This window comes from Lepisosteus oculatus, chromosome 11 (assembly GCF_040954835.1).
Source record: "Lepisosteus oculatus isolate fLepOcu1 chromosome 11, fLepOcu1.hap2, whole genome shotgun sequence".
In the NCBI taxonomy this organism is placed as follows: domain Eukaryota; kingdom Metazoa; phylum Chordata; class Actinopteri; order Semionotiformes; family Lepisosteidae; genus Lepisosteus; species Lepisosteus oculatus.
The window spans coordinates 510581-528198 of record NC_090706.1 but is presented as its reverse complement, the minus strand read 5'-3'; the positions used below and the strand labels follow the sequence as shown (position 1 = coordinate 528198).

Genomic DNA, 17618 nt, shown 5'->3' with positions numbered 1-17618 from the left:
CCAGTTACCTCCCAGTGTACACACCAGTTACACTCACGTTAACCTCCAGTGTACACACCAACCCCACACACACAGTTACAGACACACACAGTCCTGCACTCTGACCTGCAGCTGTGAGACTCTGGTTTGCAGCTCCTCAGTGCTCAGGCTGGGCTCCACATGAGGCAGCTGTTCTTGCACTCCCTGCAGCCACCGCTGGAGGGCGCCACAGAGAGCCCTGAACTCACTGAGCTGCTGCTGACAGCCCTGCACCTCGCTGGACCTGCAGAGACAGGACGGAGAAAGTGGTGTTTTGTGGCCAGATAATGTATTACAGCCTTAACTGCTAAGAAGTTAAGTAGGGAGATGCGTCAGCATGCGTCAGTAGGCTGCAAAGGAACAAGTAAAGGTTTATTCCTAACAAAAGAAACACAACATTTCGGCTATGGAGCCTTCTTCGGGTGAAGGCACATGAAGGCTCTAAGGCCCGCGTCAGAGCTCGGTGTACGCACGCGCCCGCTCTCACCTGGCACTGATGCTGGATTCCAGCCTGGAGAAATGATCAGACGCCTGCCTGACGGCGTCCTGCAGCAGCTGAGTGTCGGCGAGGACACCTGAGGCGCTCAACTCCTCGCCCAGCTGGCGCAGGGAGGTCAGCCGGTCTGCTTCCTGGGTCACCTCCACCCTCACTTCCTGTGTTGGGAGAAGGCGAGACGTCAGTTTCGAACAGGATCTCTGCGTCTTGCTCTCACTTTGACTTCTCTCTCTCTCCTTCTCCCCCCTCAGTCCCACTCCTGTCCTTCCTCCTCTGAGTCTTCGCTCCCTGTCCTCCTCGTCTTCTCCGTGCCCCCTCACCTCGACGCGCTGTCTGTGCTCCTCGATGTCTCGTTCGGGCTGCCCTCCCAGATTCAGCGAGCGCGCCCGGCTCTGCGTGAACTGCTGCAGCTCCTGGGCCAGCCTCTGGAAGTTCTCCAGCCGGGGCAGGAGGGCCCGGAGCTCCGCCTCCCTCGCCTGCTGCTGCGCCTGAGCCTCCGCATAGCGCTGGCACAGCTCCGACAGCGCCCCCTGCAGCCCGGAGGCTGTGGATGCGTCAGCGGTCTGAAGCAGCTGGGATACAGAGTCGCGAGTGGCGTCCACACTGCCTTGTCTGGACAGGAGCTCCTGACGCCACCTCTGAGGAGCAGAGAGAGTGAGAGAGACGGGAGGGGGAGGGGGAGGAGAGCAGAGAGTGAGAGAGAGAGGGAGGAGAGCAGAGAGAGTGAGAGTGAGATGGAGGAAGAGAGGTGAAGTGTTAGAAGATGGTGGCCAGTTTGGGTGGAGAACATGGTTGTGCTGGCTGGGTCCAGTACCTGATTCTGTGTCAGGGCATCCTGCACAGCCTGCGCAGTGGGCTGGACCCGGTCCAGCCCGGCCCGCGACCCGGGCAGCCCCTCCAACCAAGCCAGCAGCCCCTGCAGCCCCTCCTGCGCGCTGGCCGACTGGGCCAGGGCTGTCTGGAGCTGCTCGGCCCGGGCGGACACAGACAGGGACAGAGCGGAGAAACGAGCCTGCAGAGCGTCTGGGGGGAGAGAGAGAGGTCAGCAGCGAGGCCACACACCCTGCCCCAGAGCGCCACGGCTGGGCACAGCTCTGACCTGTGGTGCTGGCGATGTCCGCCGGTCTCAGCCTGGGGGTCTCCTGGCTGTTGGTCAGTGCCGTCCCTGCCCCCTTCACTCTGTCCAGCTGCGCTGACCGCTCAGCCAGCTCGTCCTGCAGCAGCTGGCCGAGGGAGAGCAAAGACAGGGGCCGACAGAAAAACAATAAGCAATTGTTACTGACGGGGTCTCCTCCCTCCGTCTCCTTTTCCCACCTCTCTCCGTCTCCTCTCTATCCTCCATCTCCTCTCTCCTCCTCCCTCTCCCACCTGCACTGCGGTCAGCGTGTCCTGCAGGGTCTGGGTGTCCGTCAGGTCACTCTGAGCTCTGTCTAGACTCTGGCTCTGCTCCCGTTCTGACAGCCAGCTGGCCAGAGAGTCCGCCTCCTCCTGGTACTGCTGGTACCGGTCCAAAACCCAGGCCAGGTGGGTCCCCAGCTCCGAACACTGCGGGGAAAGAGGAGGAGAAGATGGGAACAGTGACACGGCGACCCCTGGCTGTCCTGGGGTGCCTCTCAGGAACCCCGTTCTCTGAGCCCTGCCGCCCACCTTGCTGTGCAGGCGAGCGTAGCGCTGAGAGCTGTCCTGCAGGCCATCGGCAACCAGCGTCTGCGTGGCTGCAAGCGAGGGGTCGGCCTCACCGCTGCCTCGTACCGAATCCAGAACCTTCTGCCCCGAGATCGTGACAAACCGCAGGTCGGCCTTGTGGCAGATGACCTCTTCCGCCAGCTACCGAGAGACACAGACAAGACACGGCTTGGAAGCACAGCAACGTTTGAGAGGATGGTGTTCTTACAAAAACCTGGGGGCAGAACTGAGGTGGGAAACTGCTCAGTTAGCGCGTCGCACCTTGCCATGCTCCTCCTGCCTCTTCCTCAGGCCCTGCGCGTCGGTCTCTCCGTCCGTCAGGGAACGCAGCTCCCCCTCACTCAGTTCCAGCCAGTCGCTCAACTGCCGGTGCTCCTGCAGAAACTTCCCCAGCTCCTCCCTCAGCGACTCGGCCTGCTTGAGCTGGGCCCGGCAGCGGTCCGCCCGGCTCTGGTACTGCCCGCGCAGGGAGTCCAGGTCACGGCGCAGCCGGTCTTTCTCAGCGGCCGGTACGCTGTCGTCGGGACGATCCAGGAGGGACTGGGCGGCCTGAGTGGCCAACAGGAAGTTCTCCTGCTGGGACTGCAGCTGCTGTAGCTCAGCCTGGAGGGATGGGCGAGAGAGATGCAGTAAGATCCTGGAAAGGTATGAGAAGCCATGAACAACAATACGTCCCTGAGTACTGCACTGCAACACCGTATCCCCCGATGGCTGGGACACGGAGAGGCCCTGCTTGTGATCCTGAGAGAAGGAGTGGGGTGTGGCAGAAATTCTCCTCAGTCTGACCTGCAGCTGTTCGCAGCGGGAGTCCAGAGCACCACCTGGCTGTGACCCTGTGTCAGTCTGCGTCAGGTTCTGAGCGGCGTGCTGCTGTGAAGCGAGACCCCCCGGGTCGCTGGGGGGCAGGGCGGAGAGCCAGGACAGCAGGGACCCCATCTTCTCCTGCGCCTCCTGCAGCTCCTCAGCCGCCCGAGCCTGCGATGCACCAAGTCAGGACACGGGCGTCACCCACTGAGGCGCAGCCTTCTCATAAACACCACTGGCACTGCCAGCTGACCGCGTCATTGACAGAGGCACAGCGTCAAACAGAAGCCAAGCAAGCAAGACAGACCGAGAGAACCAAACCGCAAATGTCAAACGGGAAAACGAAAACCTGGAGAAGAATGAAGAGGCGGGAGAAGCCAGAGTATCCGCTGGGCGGAGCAGCTGCTGCAGTCAGCACCTTCACGCCCTCACCTTCTGCGTCTGTGCCTGCAGAGCAGTGGTCACTGCGCGGTCCAGCTCCCTCTCCGAGCTCTCCGCACGCTCCTGCAGGGCGCTGTACTGCCCCCGGATGGCAGACAGCCTCGCCTGGAGCGAGCCCCGGTCCTCGGGAGACAGAGCCCCCCCCCGCTCGCCGAGGAACTCCTCCACACAGCGCAGGGCCTCCGTCACCCCATCTCCCCGAGACTGGAGATCCCTCTGCACATCCTGGAAGAGCACAGCGGCCGAGAGGGAGACAGGAAGACAGAGAGACAAGGAGTGTCCATGTCTGCTTTTCAAATCTCAATACAAAAAAACACCAAACCCAAAATCATCACACCCAAGTCCCAGTCCGAATCCGGGCCTGTCCCTCACCCTGATCCCCCTCTGCTTCCTCTGCAGAGCGCTCACGTCCGCGGAGTCCAGACCCGCTTGCTGGTTGGACAGCGTGGTACCAGCCTCGGCCAACCATAGCGCAAGCTCCTCCAGCTTCTGGGAACATCCTGCCTGCTGCTTCTGCACAGCCTGTCGGTCCGCCCGGGAGAGAGAGGGGAGAGATCCCGTGAGCGCGGAAGGGAGAGTCCGGGAGACCAAGGAAAACCTCATGGGTTTGAAAGCTTCCTGGGCACAGGATGCCAAAACCTCACCAACAGCTGAATTCAAAGAGCCCTCATGCTCACCGTTCCACATCACATGAGTACAACAGTCCACCAGACCCTGTTTGGAGGCAGTGAACAGCAGCGAGCGCACTCTGCGGGAATCATTTCAGACTGGGGCTGCAGGCAGCAGGCTGCACACAAACGCTTTGACACACCGAGCAGTCACGCCTCACTCTCTCTCTCTCTCGCTCTCTCTTTCCATCAAACCGCTCGCTGGACCGGTCCGGGCCACAGGCCCAGCGAGACCAGAGACACCTGTGACAGCTGTGAGCACGACGTGTCCAGGTCAGTGACAGACCGGAGAGACAGACGGACAAGACAGGCCCAACTTCGGCAACAACGAGTCAGCGCGACAACACAAAAACTTCTCAAACAGCTCAACACAACACCAAACAGCGAGGCCAAGCTGGGCTCTCTCGAACCCGAACCCCCCCGCACAAACTACCCCCATGTAAAGACCAGAGCAGCGGTTTCTTGGTCTGGCCCAACACAGGGCGACAAAGGGCCGGAGAAGAGAGGCTCCAGCCCGTTAGCAGGCCCTGCCGGGTCTCCTCTCTCCCGCAACAGCAGACACACAATCTGTAAGAGCAAGGCAGACAGGTTAATCCACACGCATGCTGGGGTAAGAGCACAGGCTCACTGTGTGAGCACGCAGGCCTGCAGCAGGAGCTGAGCAGCAGTAGAGGGGCTGTAGGAGCTGTAGTAGTGGAGGAGGGACGGGGCTATAGTAGCTGTAGTAGTAGGGCTGTAGTAGTGGAGGAGGGATGGAGTAGTAGTAGCCATAGTAGTAGGGCTGTAGTAGTGGAGGAGGGACGGGGCTATAGTAGCCGTAGTAGTAGGGCTGTAGTAGTGGAGGAGGGATGGAGTAGTAGTAGTAGTAGGGCTGTAGTAGTGGAGCAGGGATAGTGCAGTAGTACTCCAGTAGTAGTAGGGCTGTAGTAGTGGAGCAGGGATGGAGCAGTAGTAGTGGAAGAGGGATGGAGCAGTAGTACTCCAGTGGTAGTAAGGCTATAGTAGTGGAGCAGGGATGAAGTTGTAGTAATAGGATGTAGTAGTGGAGCAGGGATGGAGCAGTAGTAGTAGGGCTGTAGTAGTGGAGGAGGGATGGAGCTGTAGTAGTAAGGCTGTACTAGTGGAGGAGGGATGGAGCTGTAGTACTCCAGTAGTAGTAGGGCTCTCTATGACTCAGCTGGCCTCCTTCACTCCTCTTCCCCACCTGCCTCCTGCTCGCCAGGACAGCGGAGTCCTTGATGACCTGAGAAGCGGGACTGCTGACGAACCAGTGCAGGAAAACAGCACCTGCCAGTTTGCTGCACCAGAGGAAGTGAATGACACACTCTGGCAGAGCCCCTGTGGAGCAGGCTCCACGCACATACACCTCAACCCCGTCCTCGGCTCTCAGCGCCGCACTTCTCCAGCGAGAACAAGCGGCCGGCTGCAGTGGCTGCCGTGTCCACCTCTGCCCGTCCTCCCACAGGAGCCCTCCACACCTCTCTCTCGCGGGCGCCGTCTCTCTCCCTCGCCCTCACGCTGGCCAGGAGAGCCTCCGCGCGGCCTGATGCCTCGTGGAAGGACCTCTGAAGCTGCGTGAGGCGTCTGAGGAGCTGCCTGCTCTGCAGGGGCTCCACGTCCTGAGCTCGCTCGGACACGAAGAGCTGGACATCGAAGGCAACGGAGTCCAGCTCCCGGGAGCGCTCGGAAAGAGCCGACCTGAACTCCTGGGGGACACATGGACAGGGAGCGAGGAGAGGGAAATGAAAAAGAGGACGAGGGATAGTGTGAGAGAGGTTAACAATATCGTCTGCATCGTCACAGTCGGGTACTCATTGAGTGTAAACACAAGACTGCGCTGCGTGTGTCAATGTGAACACAAGGGTGCGCTGTGTGTGTCAATGTGAAAACAAGGGCGCGCTGTGTGTGTCAGTGTGAACACAAGGGCGCGCTGTGTGTGCATCAGTGTAAACACAAGGGTGTGCTCTGTGTGTGTCTGCGTGTGCGTCAGTGTGAACACAAGGGCGCGCTGCGCGTGCATCAATGTGAACACAAGAATGTGCCGGGTGTAAGTGTTACAGAGGACTGCGCGCCCTTACCTTGCACAGCTGCAGCTGGTGTGTGAGCTCTGAAGTGTTCTCTCCCCCACTCTCTCTCTCCGTCTCTCCCTCCCTCTCCCTCAGCCAGGACAGCAGGGCCTGGACCCGAGCCTCCAGCGCCTTCAGATCGCTCTGGACTGTGTCCTGAGGGACAGCAAGGCAGAGCTAAGCAAACAGCAACAGAGAGGCAGCGCTGTGAGACGGAGTCTTTCCACCCGCGCCCTCTCTCACCCTGTGCGCGTCCAGCTGTGCGCGCAGTGCCTGCAGCAGGGCCTGGGAGGCTGCTCGGGCAGCGAGGTACGCCCGCGACAGGCTCCGCCCATCCTTCTCCAGCGCCAGCAGCAGCTGGGGGGGGACGTCCTGGGGCTGCGACTCCAAAACCTGCCCCACACCATCAACTTCCTGGGTCACAGGTCGCTCTAGGTCAGATAGCTCCTGATCCAAGGCCTGAGAGTGAGGTGGGCAAAGAGATTAAGACCATTACCATAAAGTCACTCGGCATTTCATCTCAATTACATTGAAATCCATGTTTTTATAAATCATGTTGTTTCATTCTTGTTGATACTGATGTTAGATGTTACTAAACTGTAATATAACTTTTTAAAAATATCATCAGTAAGGTTACCTCAGCCTGCCTAATGCTGTCTTCCAGGGCACTGATGCTGCGTCCCATTGGCTGCTGCTGCTGCTGTCTGAGGCGGACCTCAATGTGACGGACCAATGAGAGCAGAGCCACAAGCTGCTCGTCACGTTCCAGACACCTCTGACGAGCCAATGAGGGCTGAGGAGGAGGGAGGGGTGGGATTAACGATCAGATTTGCAACAAATTCAAATTCACTCTCTCATTTGGCTGCTCTGTAATTCTGCTTCCTGCAGCTACACTCTAAGATTATATACGCTGCAGCACGGGTACTGTGCCGATCACTAAATTCACAGCGTTTTGAGTAAATCCTTTTACCTTGGCGCCGCGGGCAGTGCTGCCCTCTCCCTCCTCCCTCCACGGCTCCTTCCTCTCTCTCTCCTTTCTTCTCTCTGCAGGCTCAAGCGCGGGCTCCGATTCTGGGGTCCGCTGGGCCAGGGCACCCCCCCCGAGCTCCGCCGGGCTCTGGGCGACACCAGGAGAGACGGGTTTCCCTGCGTGGCGTTCCTCCAGCCTCAGCTCCTTCTTGATCTTCTCCAGCAGGAGCTCTCTGCTCTGGACGCCGAGCGGGGCGGCAGGACCTGGCACACCTGTCCGAGTGCGGGGGGCGTCCTCCGCTGTCTCCACGCATGAGGCTGGGGACCCCTCAGGATGGGGTTCGGATTTTGAGGTTCCATCCTGGATAGCACCCAGATGGGATCCGATCTCCGGAAGCTCGGAAGCTCCTTGAGCCTCTACGTTCGTGGCTGTCGTAGTTTCTCTTGCGACAACCAGGGTCTCTGGGACATGCTGCTCTCCTCTCTCTTCCAACGCTGCTGCATTTGCCCCTTTCCAGGGCAGATCCAGGGAACTTAAGCTTATTCCTGGTTTCCCGAGCTGGCTATCCGGAGAGCCATCCTTGGTTGCCTGATCTCTAAGGTCTCTAACCTCTTCCTCTGCACGTGTAACGTCTTTCTCCCTTGTCCATGACACCCTTAGAACATCTGTATCCGTTTTCCCAACCGCTGGCCCGATTCCTGTCTGTTTCTTCACCGATTCTTCTTCCTCTGGGACTCCGCCCACGGCCTCCTGCCCCAGCTTCCCCTTCTCAACCTGTGGGATTCCCCTGCCCTTGTCTTCCCTCTCTCTCGGCTCTGTCCACAGACGGAAATCCTTATCCAGATGTGGCTCAGCTATGGAAACATCTGTCTCGTCATCTCTCTCTGCATTTCCCGAGTCATTTCCCTCCTCTTCCCCTCTGTGCCAAACCCCAGTTTGGTCCTTCAGTGTCTCCCGAGTCTGTCCCAGGGATGCTGTGTGCTGCTCAGAAACAGGAAAAGCCCTCACTCTGGCAGCGGAAGAGGCAACATCAACCTCCTCAGTCTCTATATCGGGTACCCGAAGGACCCCCGTGCCCACTTCCTCCTCGAAGCCTCGTTCCCTCACCCCGCCCCGTCCTCTGCGCAGGGCCTCCAGCTCCTGGGCCGCCTGATGCTCACTCACCCCGCGCTGAAACACTTTCCTAAGGATGCTCTCCTTGGCCTTCAGGAGCAGGGCTTCGCGTGCCGAAGGAGACGGAGACCAGAGAGGACTCGCTCTGGGAGCAGCCTCTGCATCTTTCTTCTCCTCCACCTCTCTTCGAAGAGCGGGTGGGAGAGGAGTCTGCAAGGAGAAATCACCCTTCCTCTTCTGTTCTCCAGGTACAGGAAAAGACACTAAGCTAGGTTTGGGAAGATCCTTGATCACTTCCTCTTCTTCCTTTCCTCCGTGAAGGAGCGTCAGGATTTGGGAGGATTCCATCTCCTTCTCTCCTTCCTCTCCTGTTTGAAGGGGCGGCAGGATGAGGGGGGATTCCATCTCCTTCTCCTCCCTTTGTTGCTCCTGCTCCCCCTCTTTCAATGTCGATCGATTCCAGCGGCTGTCTCTTTCGTCCTCCAGTGTCTCACTTTCTGTTGCCTCTGGGTGACTCTCTGAAGGGAAACGGGGCCTCCGCTCTTCTTCACAAGACCCTGGGCTACCCTCTTCCCTCCTCTGGCCCTCCTCCTGGACTTCCACAATCTCATCTGCCACTTCCTCGTCCCGCTGTGCAACTTCTCCGTGTTCCAGGTCCGCCTCTCCTACGACACCCCGACTTGTCACTGGCAACTCTACCCCCACTTCCTCCCTGGTGGCCTTGCATTCCCATGGAAGTGGTGCGTCTCCCACACGTGCTTCCTGGGGTCTATCCTCTGCCCTGGTGTCAAGCACCTCCCACCCAGTGCTCCCTGTCAGCAGCTCACTGCCTGCCTGCGCGCCCCTATCCTTACCCTCGTCTTCAGCTTTACCTTTGACTTTTTTCTGTGCTGCTTCCTTGCTTTCCTGTGCCAGTGGTACATTTTCCAGCTGCTCTGTGGCTATTTCCAAGTGCACTACCTCTGGAATCCCCTGATCTTCGCCCGAGAGGCTGATACCATCCCCGTCTTGGCCTAGCTTCTCCTGTCTGTCTCCCACCTGTGCTTTTCCCGAGAGCGATGCTGCGTACTTCTGTGCCTCTTCTGCGTTTGCATTGGCTCTGTGCCCCAGCCTCTCACTTGGCAAGCTCCCGGCCCCCTGGCCCTCTGCCTCAGCACCTGTGCTGTCATATTCCAGTACCACCGTGAGCAGGCCGCTGTCAGCTCCGGCGTCTTTGATTGGTTCGTGGCTGTTTAGCTCCTGAGCTCTGCATTCCTCTCTCTCACTCTGCTGCTCTCTACCTATCCTGTAGTGTAGCTGCTCATGGACCTTAGAGTGGCCCAGAGAGCTGGACAGACCAGCTACCACTTTCTGTTTTTCCTCTGAAAGGGGTGTACCTGTGTCTTCCGTGGTGCGACTGTAACCGTGATCCACCAAACCAAATGCAGAATGTGGACGAGCTGCTGATCTGTCTTGAGTTAGGATGCCGTCCTTGCTGTCAACTGCAGCATCCATTGGGATCCGTCCCAGTTGATCAGTTTCTATGGGAACCCCAACCTCCGAATCTGCAAGTCTACCCATCACAACTCCTGCCTTCTCTTCCCTCCCAGAGTCTTTCCTTTGATCTGCTGATCTCTGCAAGACAGCAGAAATGACCAGCTTGACAGGTCCCCCTCTCATGTCTTGCCCTGGCTCTGCATTGGAACATTCCTGATCTAAAGGAGCAGAGGCACCAGCCTCTCTTTCTTCCTCGCTCAACAACATTCCCTTTGTTTTCCATGTAGGATGGGAGTCAGCCTCACATTTCTCTGGACGTTCTTGCAATTCTTCCTCTGAGCTCGAGCGCAGGTCTCTGTCTGGGGTGTCCACCTTTGGCTCTGCGACCATCACTACTGGCTCTGCAGTGAGGAGGGCTTCTTCCGTCAGCACTAATCCCAGCTTTTCCTCTCTTTCCAGCTCTTCCACCTGTGCAAGTGCAGATCTGGGCAGAGATGTCTCTTCAGGACTCTTGGCTGCCACCAAGAGGTGTCCTTGGCTTTCGGGTACTTTGCGGGCCAAGGGCTCAGGGATCAGAGCAGAGTCCAGTCCAGGCTCTGCAGGTTCGGCTCTCTTCTCACTTGTGCTGAAATCAGATGCTGCTGAAAACAGGAGAGATGAGGAGATTATCCCATTTGTAGACCCTGCAGGTATGAGCGTCTCTTTCTCAGAATCTGCACCAGAGTCCTCATCTTCCTCTTCTTCCAGACTGCCCACTTTGTCCTGAATAACTGCCGCCATTTCTTTTGAGACCAGTCCCCTGTGTTCAGCTGCTGTCAGGCTGAGGACTCTCTCTCCGGTGGCAGGGTCCAGCAGCCCTCCGGCCAGCAGCTGGTTGGTGGCAATGACTTCTGCCACGTCCTCATCCACCAGTCCCTTCCGGACAGCTTCTGCCAGAGAAAGCCTGCCTCCGGTTTCGATGTCAATAATCCCCCCAGAGTCCGCCTGGCTCTGCAGGAGCCTCAGGGCCGGAATGAGGTCAACCTTCCCAGCCTGCAACGCCTGAAGGAGTGTTAGTGTTGCACCCGTGAGCTCATCCTGAAAGCCCCTGAACCGACGAACTTCCAGAAATCTCTGGCCGGTCTCGATTTCGATCTTACACCTGTTGATGAGCTCCGAATATGGGACAAGTGAGGCAGTCTGGGGATCCAGGACTGAATGCTTTATGGCGGGGTCCAGAAAACCCCGAGAAGCGGCCCCCGTGAGTGTGGGCCCCCTGCTGGAGACAGGGGCGCCTCCCTGGGCTGGGATAGAGTCTTGCCCTGCCCCTTCCCCACATGGCCGCAAAGAAAGTCTCTCCACCTTCGCCAGCTCCTGCGCCAAACCTGCATCGATCAGATCGTGCGCCAAAGCATCTGACACCGAGAGCCGCATCCCAGAGCTGTGATGCATGATTCCACCATCCGCCACCTGCTTGGACAGCACCTGTCGGGCTAGTTCCCGGTCCAGAAGCCCTTTCCTCAGGGCCTGGCTGAGGGGCACAGGGCTTTTGGTCTTGGGATCCACAATCCCATCCATCTCCAGCTGCAGGGCTACCTTCCACTTATTTGCTTCTTCATCCAGGCCAGCGGGGGGGGTCTTGCCCTTGCAGGATTTTTCCAGCCTGTTCAGGTCATCCGTTAAGCTGTCGTCGATCAGACCCAGGTTGGCTGCCAGCGTCACGGACACCTTCTTCCCACGGCGAAGGTCCACCACACCCCCTGAGGCCACCTGCGCTTCCAGAAGACACGCGGCCGTTTCCCGGTCCAGCAGCCCAGACTGCGCTGCTTCCTGGACGGAGCACACCTTTCCCTCATCTGCATCCACAACCCCCGAGATCGTCTTCTCAGATTTGAGCACGTTCCACATCAGCTCCTCATCCAGGAGCCCCTCCTGCATGACCTCCGCCACACTCAGCGACTCGCAGGTGCTGGAGTCGAAGAACCCGCCAAAGAGCCCCGCCTTGGCCATCAGCTTGACGGCCGAGTGGCCTGGCAACACGCCAAACGCAAGAGCCTCATCCAGGAGCAGACGCCTCTTCTGGCCCCCTTCCTCCATCACGATCCCTCCCTCGCGGAGCTGATGGGCCAGGGATTCCAGCTTCTCCTCCTCATCAGAAAGCCTCCTGGACTTTCCCAAAGGCACGGAATTCTCCTCCCGCTCTGTGCTCGAGTCCCATAAACGGGGATCTTCTTTGACAGAGACCGTTTCAACGGCAACCTGGCTAGTGTCATCTCCCTGTCCGGTTTCCACCCACCACGCTGCCTCTTCCTTTGTTGCATGCTCTCTCCCCAGCTGGCTGGACTTGTCTCCCCAGCTAGCTGACCTGCTTTCCACTGTTCTAGTGGTCTCTCCTTCCTGGGCTCCATCTTCCTCTCTCTCTTTTTCCGTGACTGAGCTTTGCCGTTCTGCCTCTGGTTGAGCTTGTGCATGAAGACCTGTGGCCTCTGCAGGTAAGGAGCACTGAGATCCCCCCATTTGCAGAGAGAGGTCTGCTTTTGCGCCACCAGTTCCAATGCTCCCATCAATGTCTCCTTCCTCTTGGATAACCAAGACTGTGCCATCTGCAAACTGCCTGGTCTCTGTTTTCATTCCTGCATCAGCCTGGTCCGGTTGTGAACCATGAGACAGGAGGAATTCCTTGTCTTTGTGACGTGACACGCCTGTGTCCAGTTGCCGTTGTTCGATTACTGCCTGCTTCTCAGACAGAGTGGTGTGGTCTAGCTCTGAGGAGATCTGCTGTGTACCCAACTGGGCCTCACTGAGCCAGATGGACGGCTCTGATTCTGCCCGTCTTTCCTCAGCACCATGGCTGTCCAGCACTGCAGCTGTGTGTCTTTCCTCTACCATTAACATCTGCCTCTCCTCGACCCCGCCTTCTGTGGGCAGGGGAACACTGACCACCTTCCCTGCAGCCAGGTCCGGGTCAAGCGGTACCTCTGATGTCCAGTCCATCACAGAGGGGCCATCCCTAGATTCTGTCTTCCAGGACTCTGTCCCAGCATGAGTTTCAGGATCTGCAATCTTCGGAGTGCCTGTGGGAATGGGACCAAGGATCTCCTCCTCCTTCCATGTCTGTGTTTCCACTCCTGCCAGCCTCCTCCCCTCTCTGGTTTCATTCCTTCTCTCATCTGGCAGCCACACCTCGGATCTCCCAGCGCCGTGTCCAGGGGCTGCGGACAGAAGCTCGTGCTCAGTCTCTTCTTTAAGCACCTCTACTTTCTGGTCTCTCTCCAGCTCCTTTTCCGGTTTTTCCCTTTTCTTTCTCCCAGGCCTTTGTTCTTCCAGGGAAACAGAGACACCGTCTCCCTCGCTTCCCTCTTCTGCAGCTACAAACCTCTCGAACCCCAGTGTCCCGCGTGCCACAGTGTTGCAGCTGGGTCGCGAGGTTGGGCCGCTCTCCGTCTCGGCTTCGGCTGCTTTGAGTTCTGGGCCTCTCCTGATCTGGGCCGCGCTGCTGCTGGCCAGCTGAGCAAGCTCGGGTTCGAGAAGCAGCATCCTCTGCCCATCGCCAGCACCTACATAGCTGTGCGTCATCAGGTGGAACAGCAGCCTCTGCTGGCTCTCCTGCTGAGGGTCTGTGTCCTCCGCTGGGCCGGGGCTGTAGCGCGGCGCGGGAGGGGTCACTGGGGGGGAGCCCCCACTGTCCGGGGAGGGTGGAGGAGAGGAGGAGGCCGAGTCCCAGCTCAGCCGGTTCACAGTCAGTGACCCCGACTGGCTCATACTGGGCAGCACATCTGGGATTGGGGTTCCCCTCAGAACCTCCAGAGCGCTCGAGTCCAGAATCTCCCCGGCCTGATCCAGGGGGACCACGCGACTGGTCTCGGGAAGGTAGAGGGCGCCTATTCTCCGACGCTGGCGCAGGATCTCGCAGGCCAGCCCTGTGGAGATCGCCCCCTGCTGGAGGGCCTCAGACAGGGGCAGCACCTCTCCCGACTCCGGCCACAGCACGCCCATGAACGACCACAGGGACTCCAGCACCAGCAGGGCGGCTCGGGGAGCCAGCAGGCCGCGGTGGACGGCCTCGTCCACGCCCAGCCTCTCTCCGGTCGCCGGGTCCACGATCCCCCCGGCCTGCAGCTGGCGCGTCAGCAGGGCGCACGCCATGTCCTGGTCGATCAGCCCGTGCCTCACGGCCTCGTCCGCGGTGAGCCGGTGGCCCGAGCGGGGGTCCGCGATCCCGCCGGCGAACAGCTGCGCCTCCAGAAGCCGCACGGTGACCTGCCGGTCGACGAGCCCCTCCTGCACGGCGCGGAAGATGCCCACCTTCCTGCCGGACTTCATGCAGACCACCCCTCCGGCCCGCTGCCTGACGGGGAGCAGCCGGAGCCCCGTGTCCCCGTGCGCCACGCACCTCTCCCGCAGCTCGCGCAGGCTCAGCTTTTCCGCCGTGTTGGGGTCAATCAGCTCCTTGCGCCGCGCCCGCGCCAGCAGCTTGGAGTGCAGCCGGGGCGTCAGCAGGCCCCGCTCCCAGGCCGCAGCCAGGCTCAGCTGCCCGGCCCGGCCCGGCTCCCTCAGGCCCCCCGTGTTCATCTGCAGCTCCAGGATCCGGAGCCCCGCCGCCTCGCGGATGGCCCCCGACTCCACGGCCGCGGCGACCGGCAGCAGCCACCCGTGCCCAGCGGGCGACCGGTCCACCGCGCGCAGGGCGGCCTCCAGCTCGCCCAGCGCCCGGGCGGTGCTGCCGTCCACCACGCCCCGCTCCAGGGCCGCCGCCAGCGAGAGGCTCTCGCCGCTGTGCGGAAGGACGAGGCCGCCCAGAGCGAGCTGCGCCTGCAGCAGCGCCCGGCCGGTGTCCTGGTCGACCAGGCCCTTCTGCATGGCCTGGAACACGGGGAAGATCTCCACGGTGCCCAGGTCAATCACGCCTGCGACCGCGCCGTGGCCCTGGAAAGCAGGAGCAGACAAAGAAGCCGAATCAACGGGGCTCCGCTGCGTCTCACATACTGCACGGCCCATCGGCCTGCCATACTGAATGAACTAGGACAGGAAGCCAAGCACAGAAAGGCACACAAGCACGTCGTCTTCTGGTATAGGCTGGCCTTGTGTGCATCGCAGGGCCTGATGCAGATGCTCAAGCGTGCACTCACTGCATGGTACGGGAAGTGGTGAATCCCACTGCTAGGGAGTGCTCATTTAAATATGGCCAGTATGGATCTGCAAGACCTGATTATGAATAGCATGTTCAAGGAACAGACAAGGCTCCAAATGCACAGCAGTCTAATCCACTCCAGTGTTGATACCGCTGCAGAAAAAGCTTCTGGTCCACAGGGCCAGTGTCTCCCTGACTGCTACTTCAGTTTGAGACAAAATCTATATATATAAATATAAATATCTGTGCAATTGCGTCTGTACAGTCTGAGCATGTTCAATGGAGCCTGATCTGTCTCCCTGTTAAAAAGTTAATAAAAAGTGTGTCTGCACCCCCAAGATCAAGCAGCACCCCAAGGAGCACCCGATCAGAAGTAAACCCAGAAACTCTGAACCCCAGGAAGGGAATCCTCAGCCAGAAGCTCTAAATTAACTCTATTCTGATCCAGGATAGCCACACCCCTCTCTCCAGGGGCGGAAGAGCTAGTGGGTCTAGCTTAAATTCCACTTGACTTAAGTTAATTTAATCAGACATCCACTTAGCTTCCATTACACAAAGGGTTGCTGTGGTATGGAACAGGCTGCAGAGGCTGATTCCCCGGGAGCTGTCAAGAACCATCTGGATAAGACTCTCGGCTCAATAAGCTATGAGCAGCCATGGGGGTTAGGTGGTTTGTAACTGTGCCTGCTGTGAGCAGAATTCACTTCCCTCTGAAATCCTGCCAGGAATCAGCAGTGAAACCTGACTTCAGGCTCCACAATAAATCAAGACCAGAGGACACTAGAGGACACAAGAACCTCAGAACCTCAGAGCACCTGGGACTGATATCAGGATTCCCAGGTTCCCCACTGGAGAATACTGCCCAACCCTCCTGGCAGAGAGGAGGGTAACGAGGAAGCAACATAGGAAGCCCGTGGGGATTTTAGAAGACCAAATGCTCAAATCCTCAGCTCATCAGACAGCAGAGTCCCCTGCCACCATACTGGAGTCACTGGTTTGGAAATGTCTTGCTCAGGAGAAAGAGTGCCACCTACTGCTCCAGCAACACCATTTACAACAGCAGCCTGGCTCTGAGAGCTGACACGATCAGGCTACAAGGCGGCAACGCTACAGAAACCGGCGGCTGATCGATCACAGGACTGCCCCCCCTGCGATCGTGATCGGCCTGGATGAGAGACCGGTGCTGCGGACCTTGGAGATGCAGACGGAGCGGCTGTGATCGGGAATACGAATGGGCTCGTGTCCTGGAGGAAGTCTGGAAAGCGCCGAGCATGCAGCCCTAGCAGTCAGGTATAGAAGCCGTGACGCGAGGGGTTCAGGGAGAGGAGGTGGTGGGAGATGGAGAGAGCAGTACTTACCGCTGCAGGCTGTCCTGAGACGCGCACACACTGACAGGCCACAGGCACCGCGGACAGCGGCGCCAGAGCGTGAGAAGCTTGGGGTTAGCATCCAGCATGCCACACAGACTGACTGACTGACGCCCTGACTGACTGACACTCAGACTGGCACCCTGACTGGCTGACACCCTGACAGACCTACTGACACACAGACCCCCTGACTGATATAATTACTGACTGACCCCCTGACACCCTGACTGACCCCCTGACACCCTGACTGATATAATCACTGACTGACCCCCTGACACCCTGACTGACCCCCTGACACCCTGACTGATATAATTACTGACTGACCCCCTGACACCCTGACTGACCCCCTGACACCCTGACTGATATAATTACTGACTGACCCACCGACCCCCTGACTGATATAATCACTGACTGACCCCCTGACACCCTGACTGACCCCCTGACACCCTGACTGATATAATTACTGACTGACCCCCTGACACCCTGACTGACACACAGACCCCCTGACTGATATAATCACTGACTGACCCCCTGACACCCTGACTGACCCCCTGACACCCTGACTGATATAATTACTGACTGACCCCCCTGACACCCTGACTGACCCACCAACCCCCTGACTGATATAATTACTGACTGACCCCCTGACACCCTGACTGACCCCCTGACACCCTGACTGATATAATTACTGACTGACCCCCTGACACCCTGACTGACACACAGACCCCCTGACTGATATAATCACTGACTGACCCCCTGACACCCTGACTGACCCCCTGACACCCTGACTGATATAATTACTGACTGACCCCCCTGACACCCTGACTGACCCACCAACCCCCTGACTGATATAATTACTGACTGACCCCCTGACACCCTGACTGACCCCCTGACACCCTGACTGATATAATTACTGACTGACCCCCTGACACCCTGACTGATATAAAGACCCCCTGACTGACCCCCTGACTGATATAATTACTGACTGACCCCCTGACACCCTGACCGACCCCCTGACTGATATAATCACTGACTGACCCCCTGACACCCTGACTGATATAAAGACCCCCTGACTGACCCCCTGACTGATATAATTACTGACTGACCCCCTGACACCCTGACTGATATAATGACACCCTGTCTCGCTGACACCCTGAGTCTGACAGACTAGCGGCACTAATAAACACAGCGACTCTTATACTGAGCTTCTGCTGCATCCATCTGTCTGTCTCTACTCCTGTGTCTGACTCTGGGACCCAGGCTCCGAGACCAGTGCCTGTGCTCCTCGGCCGGCTGCTGTTAGTGGTTTTGAAGCAAAGTGCTGGTTAATAAACACACATTGTCATTACGATTATTAACACTGAACACGTCACTGATTCTCGTCCACAGGAAGTGAACCGGGA

At 58.6% G+C, this 17618-nt stretch overlaps 1 protein-coding gene across 22 annotated transcripts in view; it reads right to left on the bottom strand.

Annotated features, from left to right (window-relative positions):
* The window catches only part of macf1a (microtubule actin crosslinking factor 1a), a 130040-nt gene that overhangs the window by 50865 nt on the left and 61557 nt on the right, over positions 1 to 17618 (bottom strand). For 18 of the 22 annotated variants that reach the window (XM_069195334.1, XM_069195321.1, XM_069195322.1 and 15 more), the window contains 16 exons: positions 7150 to 14643; positions 6817 to 6972; positions 6423 to 6638; positions 6192 to 6335; positions 5592 to 5819; positions 3818 to 3967; positions 3437 to 3670; positions 2987 to 3175; positions 2462 to 2803; positions 2162 to 2341; positions 1883 to 2059; positions 1614 to 1737; positions 1329 to 1537; positions 835 to 1152; positions 506 to 672; positions 106 to 262 (listed from right to left, as the gene is read on the bottom strand). In XM_069195334.1, coding sequence (XP_069051435.1) covers positions 106 to 262; positions 506 to 672; positions 835 to 1152; positions 1329 to 1537; positions 1614 to 1737; positions 1883 to 2059; positions 2162 to 2341; positions 2462 to 2803; positions 2987 to 3175; positions 3437 to 3670; positions 3818 to 3967; positions 5592 to 5819; positions 6192 to 6335; positions 6423 to 6638; positions 6817 to 6972; positions 7150 to 14643 — 10485 coding nt within the window. The remainder of the gene's footprint in view (positions 1 to 105; positions 263 to 505; positions 673 to 834; positions 1153 to 1328; positions 1538 to 1613; positions 1738 to 1882; positions 2060 to 2161; positions 2342 to 2461; positions 2804 to 2986; positions 3176 to 3436; positions 3671 to 3817; positions 3968 to 5591; positions 5820 to 6191; positions 6336 to 6422; positions 6639 to 6816; positions 6973 to 7149; positions 14644 to 17618) is intronic. The other 4 variants (XM_069195328.1, XM_069195331.1, XM_069195332.1 and 1 more) reach the window with 1 other exon arrangement.